General features: G+C 38.0%; 1 protein-coding gene across 1 annotated transcript in view; it reads right to left on the reverse strand.

Annotated features, from left to right (window-relative positions):
* Nucleotides 1-764: 764 nt before the first annotated feature.
* PPEF1 (protein phosphatase with EF-hand domain 1) overlaps nt 765-17,823 on the reverse strand; it is a 155,147-nt gene continuing 138,088 nt past the window's right edge. Inside the window, exons 16-19 of the mRNA XM_013006490.3 lie at nt 12,326-12,432; nt 3,773-3,936; nt 2,230-2,314; nt 765-1,346 (exon numbers count right to left, since the gene is read on the reverse strand). Coding sequence (XP_012861944.2) covers nt 1,162-1,346; nt 2,230-2,314; nt 3,773-3,936; nt 12,326-12,432 — 541 coding nt within the window. The 3' untranslated portion in view covers nt 765-1,161. The remainder of the gene's footprint in view (nt 1,347-2,229; nt 2,315-3,772; nt 3,937-12,325; nt 12,433-17,823) is intronic.

A 17,823-nucleotide genomic window follows, 5' to 3' on the forward strand; every position in this document is an offset into this window, starting at 1 on the left:
TGTTTTGAAAATGATGATGGCAACAAATGTACAAATGTGCTTAACACACATTGGATGTATGTATGGATTGTGATAAGAATTGTACGAGCCCCCAATAAAATGATTGAAAAAAATTAAACTATCATTACTAGATGTATATGAGTTTATAATTGTTCTATCTTGCTAATGAATCATTTCTGTATTTTATATATCCTTAATGATAGTCTTTGCTTTAAAGTTCATGCTGTGTGATATTAATATTGCTATGGCTTTGATAATGTTCTTTTCTCCTTGTCCCTTGTTTCTTGTACTTTCTTACAAGTTTACTATAAACTTTAAAAAGATATATTTTTTATTTTATCCTTTATTTCTGGTTTTTGTTGCAGGCAGAATTGGGTTGCAGGATGTCCAATTTGACATATTGGTAGATCTTGATGTGTTCACACTTAAAAATAATATAAAGTATATACTTACCTTTAAACAGAAATATATTATGCTTGATATACCATTAGAATAGCAGAACAAATTGCATGATGTATGCATAAACCAAGCCTCACCTAACCAAATAAAGTGTCAACTCACATTCATTGTTAGGCTCAATCTGAATATTTTCATTGTCCATCCCAAACAGCTAAGGAAAAGAAAAAATGTTCAATCAATATACTCCCATAGATTCCTTCAAGAATCTGCTACAACTCCCATCTCTAAAGAGTTTCTCTGCAGACCAAGAATTACTGGTTTATGGCATCTCAAAAAAATTACAGACAAGACACTGAAATTTTTTCTTGAACTGATAGTTTAATATTCATCTTCCCAACCCTCAGCCATTCACTTGGTTTTCCTGAAGTAATGTGGGACTTAAATCTTTTTTTCCAGTTTACTTCTAGGCTGATCTGGTCTCCTGGTTGGGTGACACAAAACTCAAAACTAGTTGTTGACTGGTAATATGTAGTTTCTTACACTAGAACCAAACTTTGTCAAAGTCATTTAAAATAGTCTTACCAACAATTCACTATGTACTTCACTTCCAACACCCACACTATGCATAGAGCTGTGGAATAAGTTAGGATCTACTCTTCTCGACTCCTGACTATGAATTTTAAGGGGCTGAGGAAAGTTGTGTCAGTGGTCTTAGTGTGTACATGGAGCCTGAGGGAGTTCCTAATTCTTGATGTCTAGTATTTACTTTGTATCAAATTTATGTACTACATGGAAAGCCTTTAAGAACTCGTTAAAATCAATGCTTCCATCCTTGTTTAAGTCCATTTTGTTGGCAAGCTCGTCAACTTGAGAATCATCAATATGAACACTGTAATGAGTTTTGAAAAGTTTCCACATGTCTCGAAATTCCTCCACAGAGATCAAGCCTAGAAGAACATAGGAGAAAGCAGTGAGTGTTCATTTTAAGACCCACCCAAGGGAGGGGTGGGGAAGCCACACTGATCTGATAAACCCAATTAGAAGCTTATCAACATGCCTGCCTATCTAGACTGAAAATATAGAAGAATAAGACCATAAATGTAAGAAAACAATATGCCACTTTCAACTCCCACATGATCCTGAGATTGCTCTAAAGCTGGAATGAGTAAATAGGAAAGGGATAAGAGGTGATTGTGGATTGTGAGACAATGGATGGTATATAAATTTTATGATCTGAATTTTAATGGCAGAGAAAGTAGGGCAGAGAGGAAAGCAACATCCAAGCAGTGGACGAAGGTACCCTGAAACTCAGAGGATGCAAAGAGTGCCTCTGTCTTTTTTATAGGCAATCATTAACTTTCATGTGTTAGATTACTGGAGTGCATGCATGTGCGTGTGTGTGTTTTGATTATCTGATGATTTTTAAAAGTTAGTTTGAAAATGAGTAATTGTGCATCAAAGCCAAGGCCCCCCACCCCCAAAAAAAGAGTTGTCATAGCCCTCACTCCCCAGTACAGAATCAGACCTGAAGGAATTGTTTTTATCACCAGGAATAATTAAGACATATAAACGGACAATGACTTGTTTTTGTTTTATTTCACATCAGTGCTAGTGATTTATAAAAAGAGAGACTCTAGTTTGTCCAGTGGACACTTTTGTAGGACTCTATGGTCTTGAATATAGAGTTTGTGGCCAACCTAAAATAATAGTAATAAATGTGGGTTCATTTTTCCCCAAGTTTACATGAAAGATGAAACAGATGAAAATAGAGTTTAGGTTTCAGACAAACAGATTAACTTTTGCTAATCAAACAAATCACAGTTCATTTACCTGAGTGATCAGTGTCAATAACATTAAATATGATCTTCAGGTCAGATCGGTATCTGCAGAGAGTCTCAATTATAGAAGACTGAACCTAAAAAAAAAAATTTGCTAAGCGGTAAAACATAGAATCAATGGCACAGATCAATTTTAGTAAATGTAGCAAGAGCTCTTTGCCGATATGCTTGATATTACTTAAAAATCTCTGGAGGTAAAACTTCCTGGAGCACAGTTCTACTCTGACACTAGTGGAGTTGCCACCCACTCAATGGCAACTGATATTTTACAAAATAACCACAGCCCACTTTTACTGAGAGCCCTGGTGTGCCGTGGAGAGCTCCATGTCCTCAGCCATAGTGCAGGACTACGGTTACATTCGCTGTTCAGGTTAGAAAACAGAAAGGTAAAAAAACATTTCTAATTTCACTACCTTGCCTAAAGCCAAGACCCATGATTACAGTCATCACATTCAACAGTCTCTACATGAAGTCAAAGCTTTCCTGTATCTAATTGCTCAGTTATTTCCCTTCTCTCTGTTCTTAACATCCCAGCTCCTCCGCAACCCCCCACCCAGCCCCCCTCTCCTTCCCCCTGGGTCCAATGTAAATCATTGCTGGTGAGCTGTTAACTTAAAAAATACAAGCACACCTCATTTGATTGTGCGGAGCCCCACAGATTCTGTTTTCAATGAGTTGGGGGTTTGTGGCAATCCTGCACTGGGCAAGTCTATCCCATTTTCCAACAGCATGTGCTCACTTTGTGTCCTTGTGTCACATTTCGGTCCTTCTCACAAGATTTCAAATTTTTCATAATGCTATTGCACACTTCACAGACTACAATATAGTGTAAACATGATTTTTAATATGCACTGGGAAACCAGGACATTTCCTGTGACTCATTGTATAGCGATCTTCACTTTATTGGGGTGTTCTGTGACCATTTGAATAAGGGATTACAATTTTAATAAGAAGCCTTGGTGGCATATTGGTTACACATTGGGCTCCTAACTACAAGGCGAACAGTTTGAAACCACCAGCTGCTCCTTGGGAGAAAGACAGGTCTTTCAGTGCCCATTAAGAGTTACAGTCTTGGAAACCCACAGGGGCAGCTCTACTCTGTTCTATAGGGTCACTATGAGTCAGCATTGACTAATGGCAGTGAGTTTGGTTTGGTTTGAGAGCACTTTTAAAAAGCATTAAAAATCTTAAATGTGTATTCTCAGTCATGTCAGCAAGTCTTGATTCCCCCAGGTTAGGCGTGGGTATTTTAAAGGGAGTATTGTATAAAAGAATGGATGCTACCCCTTCTCTTCTGCTGGCCAGCACTTAGAATCTCCTATTCGCTGTGGATTCATGTACAGAAGTGTGTTTCTTTTTCCTTTTGTCTACCCTTAGAATGCACAGATCACAATGTACAATCCCCCTTCATGCCTCTCCTAGGACAACCCTATCCATCAGAGAATTCTCCCAAATTTTGAAAGGTCTAAGTGTCTCTTTTAGGATGAAGAATGTTTAGCTCTAGCCAGGGTTTAGCTGGGGTTTATCATACTTACCTCTTTCACAGGTTTTTGAATGAGGACATCTTCAAAGCTAGACATGTAGTTGATCTTTCCATCTTTGTCTGTATTCACCAAATGTGCACTCAGGGATCTCCACGGTAAGTTTAACTCCATAACGCTCTCCATGGAAAAAGCCCACTGGCCCAGAGAAACTTTTCCTACAACAGCAAGCAGGACCCACATCAGTAGTTTATTATTTGATAAAGAAAGGCAGAGCCGATGGACAGCCTGAGGTTTTGAGCCCTGAAGGTCCCACAGGGTCCTCTGATTTGTCCTCTCAAGGCCCCACCGTCTTTTGTGTTGTATAGATTACTCCTTTGTTGTTACTTGTAAGGAATCAGAGTTGGGTGTGAATTTATTTTCTGATTATAGATTTGAAAACACAAAAAGAATATTTTAAAAAATCAAAGATTTATTTTTGTTTTTAATATTTAAGATATTAGTTACCTGTCATTTTCCTATGTAATATCCCTGCCCTTCATAATATTATCAGTAGTTTTTTCGTAGTATAAATATCTTTATTTTTTCTTATTTTCAAAGATATGCTCATTTAAAATAATTTATAATACATAGAAAACAATATTATTGTAACCTGTCCTTTTTCTTTATATAGAAACTTGTGTATTCATATATAAATATATATTATTATCTTTCTTAAAAATATTCATTATACTCTAGAATATGTTTTATATGCTTGTATTGCATATGACAACACATACAGGTATACGCTAATCTGCTTTTTAAACTTATAATAAATTATGGGCATCCACTTATCTTAATAAATACAAATCTACATAATCATTTTAATGGCTAAAAATGACTTCATTATTTCCTTAGGATATTTCCTAGAGATGAAATTGCTGGCTCAAAGGGCATGTAGATTTTTTTAAGGCTGATATATAATGAGAAACTGCTTTCCAGAAAAGTCTATTCATTTACACTCCCATCATCCCATTTCCTCACATATGTAGCAGCTAAGGAGAATAATTTCTCTTTTATATTATTCAAAAAAGTATGACACCTACAGAAAATCTCTCAAAATAAGAAATATGAAACTTGATGAGTTATTACAAGGGAACTCTTGTGTAACCACCAGAGAGTACAAGTAACAGATCACTGCTAGAATCCAAAGGGTCCCCTTATGAACCCTGAAACCCTACCACCTCCTACTGTCCCAAGGACAACCATTTTGCTGACCTCTAACACTATAGTGCCTTTTTGCCCCCTTTGATCTAAATAAAAACAGAATCATAAAGAATCATTTGTGGGGGAGGGGGTTGGCTTTTTTTGCTCAAAATTAGTTCATGAGATGTGGGATAGTGAATGATTCTTCCCCAGGTTGTCTCCCCCAAATATATGCCAGACCTAGGATGCTGCTTGCTAGCATGGGAAGTCAGCTACTTAGAGGTAGTGTCCCTGAGGACATAAGCCATATGGAGCAATCAAACACTATTGTTTATCCCACCATAGGTGGGGCTCACACCCTGCTGATAAAGATAGTGGATTGTTTCCTTGAAGGAGAGCTCAGAGACAAGGTCAAGCCAACTCAAGGACGACCAAGGTTAGGCTGCCATCTTGAATCTAGGATCCGTCCATCTTGCCATATATGTGCCCCTAATCCCTCCCCTTCCTATTGTGTGTACACCCCAAGATCGTCCCCTTCCCTTTGCTTGTGTTGCTTATGGCACAATCCTTTCCTGTTACATATGTGGTTACCTGTAATCAGGGGCTTGCATGTACCTGAAAGATATATATAAGCCTTGGTCAGAAATATATTCACCCCGCCCTTCTCTTTCCTCCTCTCTCTGCACAGACCTGGTTGCTGAGATCATGGCTGTCCTGGAGGTGAGCATGCTACCCTAAAATGTGCCTGACTTTAACTTCTCACCTATCTCTCCTATCTTCTATGACTTTACTATAATCTTTAGATATTATAGCCATACAATTGCGCCTACAGAACACCCCCCCCCCATGATTGTTAGAGGCTGGTTTACGCTAACAATGGGATCTAGCCATGTTGTTCTATTTAATTGAGTTTGTTCATTTTCATTGATGTATAAAATTCCATTGCATAAATATTCACAATTTATAAATGCATCTCAATGTTGAAAGACTTTTGAGTAATCTACCATTCAGTATTATTACAAACAATGCTGCTAAAAACATTTCTGTACTTTCCCTTTTAATGCATAAATCAATCAACATTTCTGTTGGGTAGATACCTAGGAGTGAAATTGATGGATGTTTGTTCAGCTTCAGTTGATACTCCAAATAGTTTTCTAAAGCGGTTGTACCAATTTAGACTTCCATGACCAGTACTTAAGAATTGTAGTTGGTTCACATCTTTGCCAATACTGTATTTGGTATTGGCAGTCTTTTTCATTTCATGTATGTCATAATATTTCATTGTGGATGTAATTTACATTTCCTAGATAATCCAAGTAATGTGCCTTTGCATTTACTGATTATTTGAATATTCTCTATGTGAACTGTGAATTGGCAAAATCTTTTGCCAATTTCTCTGCTGGGTTTTATGTCTTTTGTTATTGATTATTGTTGTTGCGAGGTGCTTTCAAGTCAGTTCCCACTCATAGCAATCCTATGCACAACAGAATGAATGGCTCCTGTGCCATACTAACAATTATTTTTATGTTTCAGCCCATTGTTACAGCCATTATGTCAATCCATCTTGTTATGGGTTTTCCTCTTTTTAGCTACCCTTCTACTTTCTTAAACATGGAGTCCTTTTCCAAGGATTGGACTCTACTGATAATACGTTCAAAGTATGCGGGATGAAGTCTCACCACTCTTGCTTCTGGAAGTCCATGGTAGTTTCAATGTTCTTCACCAACACCATCATTCAAATGCATCAATTCTTCTTCAGTCTTCCTTATTCCATGTCCAACTTTCACATGAGTACGAAGCATTCTCTAAGTGACATCTTTGCTCTTCAACACTTTAAAGGTGTCTTGTGCAGCAGATTTGCCCAATGCAATAAGTCATTTGATTTCCTGACTGCTGTCTCCTTGAGCATTGATTGTGAATCCAAGTAAGATGAAATCCTTGATAACTTCAATCTTTTCTCTGTCATGATGTCATCTATTGGTCCAGTTGTGAGGATTTTTGTTTTCTTTACATTTAGTTGTAATCCATACTAAGATTGCAGTCTTTGATCTTCATCAGCAAATGCTTCAAGTTATCCTTACTCTCAGCAATTGAAGTTGTGTCATCTGCCTATTGCAGGTTATTAATAAGTCTTCTTCTAATCCTGATGGCATATTCTTCTCCATATAATCCAGTGTCTTGGATTATTTGCTTAGTATACAGATTGAATGAGTATAATTAAAGGATACAAGCCTGATACACACCTTTCCTAATTTAAAGCCAAACACTATTCCCATGTTCTGTTTGAATGACTGACTGCCTCTCAACTCATTTACCGGTTCCATATAAACACAATGAAATGTTCTGGAATTCCCATTCTTCTCAATGCTATCCACAGTTTGTTATGCTCTACACAGTTGAATACCTTTCCATAGTTAATAAAGCACAAGTAAACATCTCTCTGGAATTCTTTGCTTTCAGCCATCTGATGTCACTAATGGCATGCCTCATTCTACCTCTTCTTCTGAATCCAGTTTTAATTTCTAGTAGCTTCTTGCTGCAACCATTGTGTAATACTCTTCAGCAAAATTTTACTTGCATGTAATATGAATGATTTTATTCTCTAATTTGCACATTCTGTTGAGTCACCCCCTTTTTTAGAATGGGTGCAAATATGGATCTCTAAATTTTGGGGGGCATAGATAAGTGAATGTTTCAGTACTCCACATTATTCTTTAGTTGATTAGTAGGAATTATTTATATTTTCAGATATGAGCCATTCATCAACTGTGTGCATTGCAAATACCTTCCCTCATTCTGTAGCGTACTTTTTTTCATTCCTTTAATAGTGTAATTTGATAGGCCAAACTCAAATATATTGCCATAGAGTCGATGCTGACTGACTCATAGCAAACCTATAAGACAAGGTAGCACTGCTCCTGTGAGTTTCTGAGACTGTTAACTCTTAACAAGAGTAGAAAGTCCCTTCTTTCTCGCTTGGAGTTGGCTAGTGGTTTCAAACTGCTGACCTTGCAGTTAGCAGCCCAACTCATAACCATTATTCCACCAGGGCTTCTACTATGTCACCAGGATTCCTTAATTTGAAAGGTAGAAGTTCTTAAATTTAGTGTAAATAAAATTAGCCCTCTTTTCTTTATGGCAAGTGCTTTTCTGTTCTACTTAAAAAATCTTTGTCAAGTCCAATTGTATAAATAAATTCTCCTATGTTGTGTTCCAGGATCTTTGTTTCATATTTAGATCTAAAATCCACCTGGAATTTATTCTTGTGTATTCCATGTGCCATTAATTTTCTTCCATTTGGCTCAGCTAGCATCATTTATTGAAGACTGTCCTTTACCCAGGCTTAGCAGTGGCACCTGTGTCCATAGATGCATGAACCTGTTTTAGGATTCTCTATTTGGTTCCATTGATCTATGCGGCGATCCTGTGTCAATTCCATAGTTTTGTCATTACTATACTGTTATAATGTTTTGATATACAATAGGGCAAGTCCTTTCACCTTTTTGTTTTCTTTGAAGAATGTCTTGGGCATTTTGGGATTTTTATATTTTTAATATAAAATTTATATGGAACTTTTCAAGATCTACCATATTACTTGCTGGGATTTTGATGGAGAGAACTTGACAACTTTCCTCCTTATAGCCCCTGGACACAGGAGTATCCACCCATTTATGTCATTTGGCTTTAATTTTTCTTAATCATATTTAATCATTTTCATAAGGAAATCTCATGCACTATATTTTTATAGATATTTTATATCTTTTAAATTCTCATTAACTTATTTAGTTACCAACCCAAAACCAAACCCATTGTCATCAAGTCGATTCTGACTCCTAGCAACCCTGAGGACAGAGTAGAAGTGCCCCATAAGGTTTCCAAGGCTGTAAATCTATTTGGAAGCAGATTGCCACACCTTTCTCCTATGGTGTGTCTGCTGGACTTGAACACCAACTTTTGGGTTAGCAAGCATGTGCTTTCAGCACTGTGTCACCATTGCTGGCATACCAGTTGCAAAGTGATTCCCACTCAGCTCCCAATTAACCCTTCTTTGCCCTACTTTGTGGTACTGGAGCTGGACTCTGAACATTTCCCCTTTGCTGCTGGTATGGTGTTAGGCTTTATCAGTAGAGGGCACAGGAAGAATATTTCCAGGCACAGCAGAAGCAGCAGTTTCTCATTCTGGTTCTGGTATACTTTGCTTATTACTTTGATAACGCAGTGTGAAGGCCAGAGGTGTGAAGAAGATGCAGTGGAGCCCACTCTTCAAGGAGTGTTGTTGACACCACAGTAAGCGACTTCCTTGCCAGTAGTATGTGAGAAACACAATGGCACCCAACCTCTAGAACTTTTGGCACCTCCGTGGGTAGTTTCCTTGCCATCCCTGTATAGGAGACATAGTGGTCACAGCCCCCAGAGAGTTTTGCTGGCACTCCAGTAAGTAGTTCCTTTCTTTCCAGCGCTGGTCCACCAGCTCTACACTTGCTCTGACCTGAGACACCACAGTGAATTTCTGCCCCATGCAGTGGGCCTCAGACACGGAACCTCTCCAATGAGATCTGAATCTCAGCCTGGGGTGAGGGTAGAGGGTTCTTCTAAGTTTCTTCCTTCCTTGGGTACCCTCTCTCAGCCTTTGAGATCGTATTTGCTCACTATATTTGCTATTCCTATATTCTTTAGAGCTCTTATTTATCCTTTTACAGTCACCTTTTACTATTTAAAAATTCTTTATATTAAATTTCCCCTTTCAAATGACTGGTGTAGTTGCTGTGTCCTGAGTAGGTACTAACACACTAATTGTAAGAAAATGCATACAACTTCTGGGTCTTGACATTGCATCCAGCAACTTGCTAAATTCACGTATTAATTCCAATTTTCCCTCTGTGAATTTATTTCAATTTTTATATACTCAATCATATTATTTATACAGAATGACATTTTATTATTTCTTTTCCGAATCTTATTATTATATTTCTCTTTATTGTATTAGTTAATATTCCTAATGCAATGGTGAATAGAAGTATTGATAATTGGCATCTATATTATTTCTTATTGCTACTTTAACAAGTTACAATTAACCTGTGGCTAGAAAAAATTTTATTCTCTCACATTTCTGAAGGTTGTAAGTCTGAAATAGGTTTCACTGGGTTAAAGTCAAGTTTCAAGCAAGACTAACCATTCCCTAAGGAATGGATTCATTTCTCTGCCCCTTTCAGTTTCAAGAGGTTGCTGGTATTTTGGGGCTCATGACTCCTTCCTCCATCTTCAAAGCACATCATCCCAAACTGGTTCCATCATCACATTACCTTCCCGTCTGACTCTGACGTTTCTTGAATCCCTCTTCTAAGACTCCTTGTAATTACATAGGATAATACCAGTGTCAACATCCTTAACTTAGTCATATCCTCAAAGTCCAGTATGCTACATAACACTTACAAGTTCCAGGAATTAGGCTATGGACACATTTGGGGGCTACTATTCAGTCTATCACAAAATCCTTGCTTCATCCCAAAATTTAGAAGGAATGTTTTCAACATTTTTCCCATTAAGTATGCTTTTTATTATAGGCTTTTCTATATATCCTTTATGGGATGATAAAAGTTCATTTCTATTCTTTCTTTCCTAAGTGCTTTCCAAAACCACCAAAGGAGATTTGCTTATTGATTTCTTTAATTTTGCTAAGGTGGACAATTACACTGATAGAGTTCCAAATGTTAAAACAATCTTGTACTCCTAGAAGAAACTAAATTTGGTTTATGAACCAAAAGATTTCATATTAACTCTCTGCTACGTCAATGGGATTTTGTCATATAAATTTATCAGTGAGTTTGTTGTTGTTAGGTGATGTCACGTCAATTCCGACTCATAGCGACCCTACGTACAATTGAGCAAAACATCACCCAGTCCTGCGCCATCCTCACAACAGTTCTTATGTTTGAGCCCATTGTTGCGGCCACTGTGTCAATTGATGTACTGCCCTTCTACTGTCCTTCTCCAGGGACTGGTTTCTCCTGACAACATGCCCAAAGTACATGAGCTGAAGTCTTGCCATCTTTGCCTCTAAGGAATGGGGTTAACTTTTAGTTTTTCTATTCCATAATGTTCTTGTTAGGCTTTGGTATCAAGGTTATGCTGACTTTCTAAAAACAATCTCAGAAGGGTTTCCTTGATTTCTACTCACTGGGAGAGTATGTTTATACGTAGCTGTACCTGTAAGCAAACCCACCGTTGGGGACCACGTTGCTGTCAAACGTCAAACAGGCAGGACTCTAAAATTAATAATAACACTCATAGGGAATGAACTCCTCAGAATAATCAACCATGGGAAAGCAAAACAGGAGTATCTGTCCAAAACCAAAACTCAGAAGGCAAGAAGGGGCAGGCAAGAAGAATGAATGGAATCAGAGGAACCTGAAGAGGAAGCAGGAAGAGTGCTGTAACATTGAAGGAATTTCATCTAATGGCACAAAATAGAACATGTGAAAATTGTTTAATGGAAACCAAAATAGTTTTTTCCTCTTAAATGGAAAAGGCATGCATCCTTTACTGTCCACAGTGTAACTTATGACAAAACTATAATAATTTATGAATTATGAAGGGCTCAGGAGGGAGGGGGGGAGGGAAGGGGAAAATGAGCAAATGATATTGAGGGCTAAAGTAGAGGGCAAATGTTTTGAGATTGATGAGGGCAACAGGTATACATATGTGCTTGACTCAATGGATGTATGTATGGACTGTGATAAGAGTTGTACGAGCCCTCAATAAAACAATTAAAAATAATAATAATGAGGGCAACAAATGTACAAATGTGCTTTATACAATTGATGTATGTATGGATTGTGATGAGTTGTATGAGCCCCCAATAAAATGACTTTAAAAAAAAAAGCATAATAAACGTACTGTCAGTTCCTGGAGAACAACAACAACAACAACAACAAAAAAGGCTCACCGTGAGTCAGAACGGACTCGATGACAAAGAATTTGGGTTTGAATTTTCTGCTCCACCCTTCCAAATGTGGTTTCAAATACCCCTTCAATTGGAGAGGAGATGCAGCCTTAAATGTACCTCACTTCCTATGAGGTTGGCAAATGCGTTGAAATTCTGATTCTTTGAAACCTCACTGTTTCATAACAGGAGGACACTCAAGAGTAGCTGGTCTGACATATTACCAGAACAGAATCTAATTCAGAGGTGTTGCTGTTATTTTTTCCCTTTTTCCAATTATAGAAACTTACAGAAAAGGAGGACTATAACTTCCCCCTCGTGTATTATCAATTACATTGTATTTTTATCTCTATCATTCCTTTCTAATAAAAGTAAAAGAAAAACAACCCTGAAATCTTAAGAAAACTAAAATAGGTAAAATTTGATCAGTATGTTACCTGATATGTGAATAAATGATAAGAACTACATGGTTGTATTACCTGATTTTGTGTGGTCATGTGCTTCAAAAGTGCGAACGAGGTCAGTTTTCCGTGCTATCATTCTCTCTTTTAACATCCTGATGGCACTACCTTCGATAGTATTCACCCTACATCAAGAAAATAACTATTAGGTGAAGGTTACATAATTCATCCTGTTCTGCTGCATTTTAATGGGCTATGTTACCACTTACCAATTTCTACTTTAAATAAATTGCTTAAATTCACACATAACATGTACTGGATGGTGAATCTATGTACATTTAAATATATGTGTGTATTTTGCAAAATTTAAAAAGGATTACCAGTGGGGTTTTATTTTGCATTTCAAAGATGTTCATGAACAATTGATTTTTCAGAATATTCAAGATAACTGAAAATAGAGGAAAATAAAGAGGGGCTTGCTATACAGATACTCAAATTTGTTATACAGTTTAATGAAAAGAGTGTGTATTGACACAAAAGAAGACATTCACATAAGCAGAACATAATATAAATGCCATAAATATTGATGGCTACATATGGCAATGATATATATAATTATATAACATATATATATAATAAAGCATTACAATTCAGTAGAAATAGTGGTAGCAACAATATTCCATCAAACAGTTGTAAAATATATATCCTTAAGCATACAATTGTTGATTATATTCTTCTTATAACTATATATATAAGATTTGTAGTGATAGCTCCTCTTTCATTCTTGCTTTTAGTAATTTCAATCTTCTTTCTTCTTTTCTTGGTCAGCCAAAAAGACATTAAGCAAAAGCTGATAAAATAGATAGCCAAGATGAAAGGGACAAATTGCTAGAAAGATGCAAACTACTGAAACTGATTCAAGAAGAAATAGAAAATCTAAATAGGCTCATAGCAACTAAAACAATTAGATAAATAGAAGGAGGATAAAGAATATGTGGCTAATTGCCTCCATAAACAAGTGCCTCCTTGGCCATGAGACCAGAAAAACTGGATGTAGTGCTTGGCTACCATTCAAAGATTCCATAGAAGAATCCTGATCAAAAGGGGGAATATATAGATTTTCAAATTCTCATAGACTCCAAATATTCTGTAGCTTACAGCCAGATATCGGGCATCCATGTAGAATAAAACTATAACCTCTTGTCTTGAGATAATCCTTAAACCAAAGCCATACCCTGCAGGCTTCTTAAATAAAAGTTTAGCTTAACGAATGAAAAATGTTTCTTGAGCATTATGCTCTTTTAAGAATTATCTACATGGGATTGAACTGACAACAGCAATGAAAACGATAAGATAGGGACCTTAGGTGGTAGTGAATTTATGTTAATGGAGGTAAGTGACATGGAAGGTGAGAATGTTCACACAACTTGAAGATTGTAACCAAAGTCACAAAAAGGTACATGTAAAAACTTTTGAATAAGTGTATGTTTTGCTGTGTATATTTCTCAACAAAAAACAAAATAAATACAATTATATATGTACATACATAGAACATATATCCAAGGTTCATAGAAAATGGGTATTGGTCTATGTACATATATGTTAATACATTAAGGTAGTAGTGGACTTTGGGCCTCTATTCAAGTTTTCTTTCAACACAAGAACACTTTGTTCTAATAATCTGGCACTGTGTGATACTCACCTTCCCTACATGATGGCTGAATATAAAATGGGTGCATAAGCAAATGTGGTGAAGAAAATGGATGGTACCTGGCTATTAAAAGATATACCATCTGGGGTCTTAACGGCTTGAAGTCAGACAAGTGGTCATCTAGCAGGGGAACAGCTAAGCCCACATGGAAGAAACAGCCCAGCCTGTGTGATCACAAGGTATTGATGAGAACAGGTATCAGAAATTCAAACAATCATATTGTTATAAAGGAGAGGGGTCAGAGTGGAGACCCAAAGCCCATCTGTTGATAATTGGACATTCTCTCACAGAGGGGCTACATGCAAGGAATGATATATCCAGGATGCAGTATAGCACTGATGAAACACACAATATTCCTCTAGTTCTCTAATACTTCCTCCCCTCACTATTATGGCCTCAGTTCTACATTAAAAGTTCTGCTAGACCAGTGTTTGTACATTAGGACAGATAAGAGCTTCCGATACATGGAATGCAGGATAGATAAACACCTCCAGAAATAGTAATGGGAGTAATGATTCCATGAGGTTACTGGAAGGGAGGAGGGGAAAAGGGGGAAGGGGGAACTGATAGTACTGATGGCTGTATAATCCCCAGCAAGGGGGATGAATAACAGAATTGAAGGTGAAGGAATACATTGGATGGTGGTGTAAGATATGTAATATGTAATATAATATATTAAGAGTTCAGGAGGGCGGTAGGGTGGGGGGAGGGACAGAATAAAGAGGAGCTGATATCAAAGGACTCAAGAAGAACGATAATGTTTTGGAAATGATGGCTGCATCTGTATAAGTTCACCTGATATAATTGATTTATGGATTGTTATAATATCTGTAAGAGACCCCAATAAAATTATATATATATATATAATTGAATCTTTCCATGAACCTTTTGAAGCCCCCTTGAGTGTATACGTGTGTGTATAGAATAAGTAATCAAAAACCTTCCCAAAAAGAAAAGTTAAGGCCCAAATGGCTTCACTGGTGAATTCAACAAAACGTTTAAGGAAGAATTAATACCAATGCTTCCAAAACTCTTCCCAAAATAAAAGAGGTGGGGATGCTGCCTACCTGATTCTATGAAGCTGATATATTGCCCTGATAATCAAAGACATTACAAGAAAACTACAGAGCAGTATCTCCTGTACACACACACACACACATACACACACCATATATACTAGAGTATAAGTCGACCCGAATATCAGCCGAGGCACCTATTTTTACCACAAAAACTGCATTAAAAATGTGCTGAAAAACTCAGTTTATACTCAAGTATATACGGTACATGCAATAATTCTTTAAAATGCTAGTATTTTTGCATCCAGTTGCATAAAACATCCAGCAACACAAAAAAAATGATTATGTAACATAGTGAAATTACTAGAAAAAGACACAAAACCACATGATCATCTTAATAAATGCAAGGCGGGGGGAGAGGGAGAACTTGACAAAATCCAACACCTTTTCTTGATTAAAAAACACATCACACTAGTAATAGAAGGGAACTTTCTAAATCTGTGAGTATGACCTAATGGGAAATAGGGCCTTCAAAATGCTATTAGCTAGGTTAGCATGAGATCACACTAAAGTAAGGTGGGTTCTAATACTATATGACTGGCATTCATATAAAAAGAGAAGATGCCCAGAGACAGAAATGGAGGGAAAAAACACCATGTGAAACTGCAGCTGCAAGTCAAGGAACTCTTGGAGATTTCAGAAGTTGGTGACAGGTATAGATCCGATTTCTCTTCAAAGTATCACAAGGAATTATTATGGCCAACACTTTGATCTCAGAGCCCCAGGTCCCAGAGCTATATACATGACATACTACATTTACATTCTTATGAGCCATCCTTTTGTGTGCCCCCCCTGCCACCCCCAAAAACTAAGACCAAGTTGGGTGCTGGGGATTAGGGTGCTACTATGACAAACACTTGAACATGTAGAATTGGCTCTGGAATTGGGTAATGTGTAAATGCTGGAAGAGTTTTGGGTTAAATCTAGAGTGCATTCTGACCCATCCAAGGGGAGGGTATTGTTTATATCTCCACAGGGAAATAGGGACCAGATTTCAACCCAGTGCTCCAAGATGTGAATGCAACATGCTAGCATGGAGTAGGAACCAGTGGAGAGGTAGGTGTGAGGGGCCGGCCCCAATCCCAACTACATGGACACCTGATCTTCTCCCCAGAAGAATTTATTTCAGAGGACAGCACTGAATCTGCAGCTCCAGGAGAGGGACATGTCTGATCAGCGTACACGGGAACAAATGAAGGGGGAGGAGGAGAGAGTGGAGCACATCTTGGTTTATCAAGCCTTGAGGACAATATTCCTGCTCATAGCAGCCAATCCACAGAGAAGACCACATGGCCAGCCCCACTATGAGACACGAAATCCTGCACTGACCCATAGCACTACAGGGGACAACACTGGAGACAGAGTGTGGGAATTCCACCAGATATGATCCCACCACACCGAGGCAAAACACTAAGGGCATGGAACAGAACAGCTAGGGGAACAGAGCAACGCAGTCCCCAGGGAATACCAAAAATAGACTTTGGAACCAGGGCTTGGTGCCCAAACAGACTTGACTGGAAACACTCCTAAAGGCCAAAAAATAGTCCTTGAACTAACTACAAGCTTTTCTTTCTTGTTGTTGTGTTGTATTTTGGTTTTTTGTCATTGGCTTTCTGTTGTTTTGTTTTGTTTTATTTTGTTGCTTGGTTTTGCTTTGTCTTATTTTTGTGCATGTTATTATCTCCACAGTCTGCTTAAATAAAACTGGCTGGATGAACAATCTGGAGGAGAAAACAACGGGACTGACAGTTCCGGGGGGACATGGGAGAGGGGGAGGTGAAAGTAAAATAGTGGTGGTAACAAACCCAGGGACAAAGGAACAACAAGTGATCCAAATCGGTGGTGAGGAGGATGTAGGAGGCCTGGTAGGGCGTGACCAAGGGTAATGTAACTGAGATGAATTACTGTAACCTAAAGGAAGGCTGTGCATGATAGTTTGGACAAGAGGAAAGTAAAAGAAAATAGAGGAAAGAGCTAGGAAGTAAAGGGCATTTATAGAAATCTAAATACAGGCATGTACATAGGTAAATATATTTTATGAGGATGTGGAAATAGATCCATGTACATATATGTATAGATTTAATATTAAGGTAGCAGAAGGACATTGGGTCTCCACTCAAGTACTCCCTCAATGCAAGAATACTTTGTTCTATTAAACTGGCATTCCATGATGCTCACCTTTCCAACACAATCGCTGAAGACAAAGCGGGTGCATAAGCAAATGTGGCGAAGAAAGCTGATGGTGCCCAGCTATCAAAAGATATAGCGTCTGGGATGTTAAAGGCTTGAAGGTAAACATGCAGCCATCTAGCTCAGGAGCAACAATGTCCACATGGAAGAAGCATACCAGCCTGCATGCTCATGAGGTGCCAAAGGGATCAGGTATCAGGCATCAAAGAACAAAATATCATATCATTGTATGCTCACCTCCCTGATACGATCCCTGAAGACAGATGGGTGCATAAGCAAATGTGGCAAAGAAAGCTGATGGTGCCCGGCTCTCAAGAGACATAGCATCTGAGGTCTTAAAGGCTTGAAGATAAACAAAATGGCCATCTAGCTCAAAAGCAACAAAGCCCACATGGAAGAAGCACACCAGCCTGTGCGATCACGAGGTGTTGAAGGGATCAGGTATCAGGGATCATCAGAACAAAATTCTTATCATAGTGAATGGGTGGGGCGGGGAGTGCGGAGTGGAGACCCAAAGCCAGTCAGGGTGCAGTGTAGCAATGATGAAACATACAACTTTCCTCTAGTTCCTAAATCCCCCCTCCCCTACCATCATGATC

The sequence above is a fragment of the Echinops telfairi genome, unplaced genomic scaffold (assembly GCF_000313985.2).
Source record: "Echinops telfairi isolate 266 unplaced genomic scaffold, ASM31398v2 ScPeMD7_53;HRSCAF=182, whole genome shotgun sequence".
Taxonomy (NCBI): domain Eukaryota; kingdom Metazoa; phylum Chordata; class Mammalia; order Afrosoricida; family Tenrecidae; genus Echinops; species Echinops telfairi.